Source organism: Emiliania huxleyi (genome assembly GCF_000372725.1).
Source record: "Emiliania huxleyi CCMP1516 chromosome Unknown EMIHUscaffold_134, whole genome shotgun sequence".
Classification (NCBI taxonomy): domain Eukaryota; phylum Haptophyta; order Isochrysidales; family Noelaerhabdaceae; genus Emiliania; species Emiliania huxleyi.
This window is the reverse complement of record NW_005201249.1, coordinates 291,819-298,179: the sequence shown is the minus strand read 5'-3', so window position 1 is coordinate 298,179 and position 6,361 is coordinate 291,819. Positions and strand designations below refer to the sequence as shown.

The 6,361-nt window shown below is 67.7% G+C and overlaps 2 protein-coding genes across 2 annotated transcripts; both read left to right on the top strand.

Annotated features, from left to right (window-relative positions):
• Positions 1–2,513: 2,513 nt before the first annotated feature.
• Positions 2,514–4,698, top strand: EMIHUDRAFT_440697 (hypothetical protein). Its single transcript, XM_005788561.1, has 2 exons — positions 2,514–3,679; positions 3,752–4,698. The coding sequence occupies exons 1-2, from the start codon at positions 2,546–2,548 to the stop codon at positions 4,556–4,558; spliced, it is 1,941 nt and encodes a 646-aa protein (XP_005788618.1). The 5' UTR covers positions 2,514–2,545; the 3' UTR covers positions 4,559–4,698.
• A 295-nt stretch (positions 4,699–4,993) lies between these two features.
• EMIHUDRAFT_455158 (hypothetical protein) lies at positions 4,994–5,986 on the top strand (the record flags this gene model as incomplete). The annotated part of the gene is made up of 3 exons (XM_005788560.1): positions 4,994–5,115; positions 5,190–5,261; positions 5,331–5,986. 3 exons carry the CDS (start codon positions 4,994–4,996, stop codon positions 5,617–5,619), a joined length of 483 nt encoding a protein of 160 aa, XP_005788617.1. The 3' UTR covers positions 5,620–5,986.
• Positions 5,987–6,361: the final 375 nt, after the last annotated feature.

The following is a 6,361-nucleotide window of genomic DNA, read 5'->3' as shown; positions in this document are numbered from 1 at the left end:
CGGGGCGGATGGGGCCGAATCTCCTTGGCGACGCCCGCGGCGCGGTCCTTATCCGCCTGGGTCGGCGCCTTGTTCTTCTCGTTCTTGGCCTCGCCGAGCTGCGCCTGGGGCGCGCGGGTGTGAGCGGCGGCGGCGGTGGCGGGGTCGGAGGGAGGGGGCGCGGGGCGGGCGGCGGCGGGCGGCGTCGCTCGGGGCGGGTGGGCGGAGGGGGAGGGAGAGGTGCGAGGTGCAGCCACAAAAGGCACAAGGCTGAAGCTCTCGACGGTGTTGAGGGAGGAGGGGCGGGGCGAGGGAGGGACGGGGGCTCCTTACCATAGTCTTCATGTCGGCCTGCGGCGCGCCCTTCTCCTCGGTCTTCTCCTCGTCGGCCGTGGTGAGGAGCGCAAAGGAGTTGGGGCTGGGCTGGTGCTCCCCGGCGGCGGCGTCCGCGGCGGGCTTTGGCTTGGGCGAGTAGGCTAGCTTGCGGGTCGCCGGCATTGAGCCGTCCTGCGTGTGGTGGTGGTGGTGGGGGGGGGGGGGTAGTGGCCCCCGGCTGCGGACATGGGAGGCGGACGTGGTCGCGACGGCGACCTGGGAGGGTGGGCGGACGCGGCGGCGGCGGCGGCGACGGAGTGGGAGGGGTGGGTGGGGGGCGGCGGCGAGGGAGACCCTGACCTCGCGCGAAGTGCCGAGCTTGTTGGAGTCGTCCGGCTTCTCCGCTTTGAGCGACTGCTTCTCGTCCTCGACCGCCTGAACCTTGTCCTCGAGCGCCATTTTGAGCGTGTCCTGCACCGAGGAGAGCGTGACCGAGTCGGCGGCGCTGAGGCACAAGGAGGCGGCCGGGCGCCAGAGATGTGGGGGCGCGGGCGGGCTCGCGCGGGACATGGGCAACAGCGGCGAATGCCGCGCCTTCTCGAATGCCTGCGGCGAGCGGCGAATGCCTGCGGCGAGAAGCTTCTCCACACATCTCCTCTCCTCTCGCTCGCCGACGCAAAGCTGCTCGACGCGGCTGTGGGCCAGGCCGTGCTTCCACGGCGGCATCCGAGACATCGCTCTTGCGTCGCTTCTCTAAGCTCTAACCGCTAACGTACTCAACTGTGTCACCTGTCAGTTTGGGGCGCCGCGTGTGGAAAACCAAAACGAAAGAGGGCACCACCATTAAGCCATTTCTATACATTCTACATAACCTCGCGTTGGAGCACTTGGAGTGCAGTCGGCTACCTCACATCCAGGGCCGGGGAGCTGAGAAGCGCACCCAGCGGGCCGGATGATCGGGATCGGGTTGCGGGCAAGAGAGCCCTAGCCCCGGGGGTGCGCGTTCGCGGGGAAAGGGCCGTAAAGTAAACACGGGTCTCCGAGGGCTAGCCCCGCGTACCGGGTTTCCCCTTAACTGCAGGACGCCCCCTCTACTCGGAGCTAATGAACACCACACTGCACGCCCCACACCACCACTCTACACTCACTTGCGTCGGCGTTCGAGTAGACCCCCCCGCCTGAGGGCTCACCCCTCGCCTTCCCAGGGTCTCAACCCTCCTTGATTCGCTCTCTTGCTCGTCTCCCGAGCGTTATGCGACGACCGGTATGGTCGTTTCCCTCGTTGTTGGTGTCGCTTTCTCCGCTGCCGTGCCTCATCTCCGCCAGCTTCTCCCGGCTCCACCGCTGCGTTCTCCACACTTTCTTGCTCCGCGCGCATTTACATTTGCCACAAAACGCACCGGTGCGCCGTCGGCTGACGGCTCCCGGGAGACGCCGCGCGCCCTTCCCAAGGTGTTCTCTCGAGAGCCCCCCCCCCCCCCCCGGCCACCAGGAATTTGCGGACACCTTGACGCCCGGGAACCAGGAATTTGCGGACCGGCGCCGAGCACATGGCCTGCAACCCCCCCCCCCCCGCCCCCCCCTCGGCCCCTCCGGCCCAACTTCCGGCCCCGCCCCGGAAGGAATCCGGCGGGGACCGGCAGCCTCCCCCGCCGCCGCCGACTCAAATCTCAAAATGAGATAGGTCGCGGCTCGGTTCTCGCACAGAGAACATGTGCTCCACGGGTGCTCTCGCTAAGAGTGCTGCCTCTCACGCCGCGCCGGGCAGCGGGGAGGGGAGGGGGAGCCCGAGCCGCTCAACGGTGTGGGACAGGGTGCTAAAGGGGCGATGTTGTCCGAAGAGGCCACCGGCCAAAAGCGCATATCTTGAAGGTCCGATACTGGAAGCCCATATAGGCACCTTACACTCCCCCGCAGTATCGCACCTCTTGAGCGACACTACGTTTCCGCAGCTGGGGATTCTCCGGGTACCCCTCTTTGTACCCGTGCTGGCCGGATTCCTCCTCCGAACAACTCAAGTTCGATCGGCCCCAGTCTCGAACTGGCAGCCACTATCTCACCGGAGGTACCATGTCCGAAGAGGCCACCGGCCAAAAGCGCATATCTTGAAGGTCCGATACTGGAAGCCCATATAGGCACCTTACAGATGTGAAAGAAGAAAAAACAAAGCAGGCCCGGGGCGCCTCCTTTGCCGAAACATTGGTACCTGGGGTAGCCCTCCTGCACGTTGCTGCCTGCGCGCCGACAAACCATGAACGCCACCGCGCTCGCCTCCTGCTGCTGGTGCGACCTCGCCACGCCGCCGTCCGCGTGGACGACGGCGGCGGGGCCGGGGCTGGCGCTCCACCGGCTCGTCTTCTCGGACGAGTTCAACGATCCGAGCCGCTCGTTTGCAAACGGCGAGGATCCCAAGTGGACAGCGCTCCACGTCGCCGACACCGCCAACGAGGGCAAGACGGTGTACCTGCCGGAGCAGGCGACCGTGGCGCTCGACCCAGAGGAGCCCGGCGTGTCGGCGCTGCGCATCGCCACCGTGTACGAGCGCACGACCGGCCCGGATCCGAGCGGCACGCGTCAGATCACGATGCCGTTCCGCTCGGCGATGCTCCAGTCGTGGAACAAGTTTTGCTTCACCGGCGGCGTCGTCGAGTTCCGCGCGCGCATGCCGCACGGAAGCGGCTACTGGCCGGCGCTCTGGCTGTTTGGCAACCTCGGCCGCGCCGTGTACCAGAGCTCCAACACGGGCCTCTGGCCGTGGTCGTACGACGAGTGCGACGCCGACCTCGCCCTGGCGCCAGACTCGCCGCCGCAGCGAATCAGCGCGTGCGACGACCACGACCTCGATGTCGACGGGCTGCACCCGTTCCAGGGGCGAGGCGCGACCGAGATCGACGCGGCCGAGGTGGCCGTCCGGTCGCCGTCCGCAACGTCTTACGCCGTCTTCTCGCTCCAGATCTCGCCCGCGGTGCCGGCCTACTTCAAGCCCGCCATCGGCTCCCTCCCGGCGCAGCGCGGCCCCGGCAGCTGGTACTCTGGCCTCAAGTACGGCGACGGCATCGCTGGCAAGGGGTGGTACGGGCCGCCTTGGGGCGCCTCTTGCCCGACGGGCTGCCCCGACACGATCTCGGCCTCGGTCGTCGACGACGTCTTCGACGAGCGCTACCGCACCTACCGCGTCGAGCTCCTCGGCGGCGGCGGCGAGGGCGGCTCGCTTCGGTGGCTGCTCGACGGGCGGCTCGTCTGGAGCCTCGACGAGTCTGCCCTCGGCGCGTATGCGGTCGACACCTCGGCGCAGCGGCCTGGCGAGGCGGGGGGGGAGGCGGGCAGGGAGGCGGCGAGCCGGCGCGAGCGCACGCCCGCGCGCGCCTTCCCTCGCGAGCCGATGGCGCTCCTCGAGCACCGCCGCCGGCGCCTTTGGAGCGGCGGGCATCACACCGTCTGGCCCCTCGTGTGTTAGGCGCTCATCGTCAACTCCGCCATCGGGACGTGGAACGGGGGCTACGGCGCAATCGACGCGCCCGCCGACGGCGGGCCGATCGGGACCGCGTTCCACGTCGATTGGGTGCGCGTGTGGCAGTCGGAGGTGAACGTCGGCTGCGACCCGCCCGACTACCCGACGGCAAAGTACATCCGCTCGAACGAGTGGCGGTACGGCCCCGACGCCTCGCCGCTCGGCAGCGAGACTTGCCCGGAGATCTACCCCGAGTCGGCGCACCGCCACGCCGAGCAGATTGTGGCGCGCGCGGGCGAGCGGCGCCTCGCGGCCGCCGCGGTCGCCGCGGCGCGCCGGGCGCGCAACTTGCCCGCCTTCAACTGGTCTCGGTGGGAGGAGGTGATGGAGCAGGGGGAGGCGCGCGCGGCGATGCAGCTCAAGGCCGCGCTGTGGACCCCGGCGGGCTGCGTCGGCGAGGGGGGGCCGGTCGCCGCGCCGGCCCGCGGTTCTGCACCGCCGGCAAAGGGCTGCTGCGCCGGGCTGCTCGCCTGCGACGAGACGCCGGGCTGGAGGGAGGTGTGCGGGGCGGAGTCCGCGGGCTTTGGCGTCTCGTGCTTTGCCGCCGTGCACGTCTGCCGCCCCGGCTGCCCCCCGTCGCACGCCACGAGCCCGGACTTGGGATGCGCGCCCTCCTCGCTCTGGTCGGAGCTGCTCCTGCTGGCACCGCCGGCCGACTCGCGCACCCTCGCCCTCCTCGCGGCGGTTGCCTGCGCGGCTGTGGCGGCCCGCCGCCTGCGCAGCCAACCCGAGGCCGCGGTGAGGCTGGTGTGAGGGCTCGCGTGTGGGGGCGGCGGCGCTGAGGGTGTGACAACTCTGCGCTCCTCGTGTGGTTTGGTTCACGGTTTGTTTCCTCCTTCTTTTGTTGGTGGAAACGGTGCTTTGAAAAAAGAAAGAACGGAGAATAAAGAAAATGGACAAACCCAAACGAGGGATGGGGGAGGAGGACCACAGGGTCCAGAAAGAAAGAAAGAAAGAAAACAGACAACCCAAGGGAGGGATGGGAGAACGGCACGCCGCCACCACACAGGGATTTTAAGGAGAGGAGTGTGATGCGCTAGCCGTCGCCCACCCTGGGGAGTCTGCCTCTTCGTCGAAATAAGCGGCGTGGAAATTCTTTTTTCAGAGCTAACACGGCCTTCTGGTGTACCGTAGCAGAAGTTCGGTGGCACTTTCACGCCGACCTTTTAGCGAGCCCCACCCCGCTCGATGTTTGCCGCGACGCGGAGCCTCGCGCTTCTCCTCCTCGGCCTGTCCGTCGGCGCTGCGGCGGCAGAGGAGGAGAACCCATTCAAGGAGGACGGCGACAAGGGCGGCAGCCAGTGCTACGAGTGTGCATCGCCCGCCGCCCTGCCACGAGAGCTGCGCCCAGCGACCGAGCAGCCGCCGCCTCTGCGTTGCGCAGGTGGGCGGCCGACGGGCAGTGCAAGTCCAACCCGGGGTACATGCATGACTCGTGCAAGTACTCGTGCTGGGAGTGGCGCGCGCGCGCCTCCAGTGCCCGCCACCACTTGCCCGGCCGACACTCTGACCCTGCTGCCGCCAGGTTCGAGCACCGGCGAAAGGCGTACCCGGACGCGCCGATCGACAAGAACTTTCACTGCCACAACTGGGCCGCCAAGGGCGAGTGCCTTTCCAACCGCGCCTTCATGGCCACCACCTGCCCCGAGTCGTGCAAGGACAAGTACGAGGACGAGAAAGACGAGCCGCCGTCCAAGCCGCCGGCGCGCACCGCTCACCGCGCCCTGGCCGGACCGCCGCCCGGCCACCGGGAGGACGGGCGCCACCACCCGAGATGCATCGCGTCGCCAGTGCTCCGTGCAGCTGTCCTGTAGCCGCCGAGCCGTCCCTGAGCCGTCCCTCGCTCTCCCGCAGACGAGCCCTCAAAAGAAGAAGAAGAGGAAAAAGAAGAAGAAGGGCGAGCCGAAGGAGGAACTCTAGCGCAGGGGCGCCCCATCCATCGACGCCACATGCGCTCAGTAGGTCCCATCTCTCTCTCCCTCTCTCTCTCTCTCTCTCTCGCTCGCTCGCTCGCTCGCTCTCTCTCTCTCTCTCTCTCTCTCTCTCTCTCTCTCTCTCTCTCTCCCTCCCTCCCTCCCTCTCTCTCTCCGCTGACTCCCACTCCCAATCTACACCAACTTCTCTCTCTTACACGCCAATTTGTTGGCCTCGTTCTCTCCCACCCGCGATTTCCCGCGAGAGTTTCCACCGCGGGCGGAGAGCGCCGGCGGCGGGGGCCGGAGCGGCGGCCCTGGGCGGCGGCTGCCGGCTCGTGCCGCCTCCAGTCCACGTGCGCGCGTGGTGCGGCTCACCCATCCGAGTTCCGACACCCCGTCGCTCGCACGTCGGACACCGACGTCGTAGATCTCGTAGTAGTCGTCAGCGCCTCACAGTCACACGGGACACAGCTCACACGCGTGATCACGCCGCCTTGCATGGAGCCTCTCACGTCCACCTCTCACGAGCGCGGAAGTGAGAGTTTTTTATTTTTAATTGCTTGCGAAGTCTCAGATATACACAGTAATGTGGTAGACTGTAGACCGTGCATGTTGCACGGTCACAACATGGCAATTTCCG

Bases quoted from the DNA above. Each gene is read 5' to 3' on its own strand.
- EMIHUDRAFT_440697 (XM_005788561.1), top strand. From the start codon at position 2,546: ATGAACGCCACCGCGCTCGCCTCCTGCTGCTGGTGCGACCTCGCCACG. The intron at 3,680-3,751 runs GCGCTCCTCGAG...CTCGTGTGTTAG, and splicing joins CCTTCCCTCGCGAGCCGATG to GCGCTCATCGTCAACTCCGC.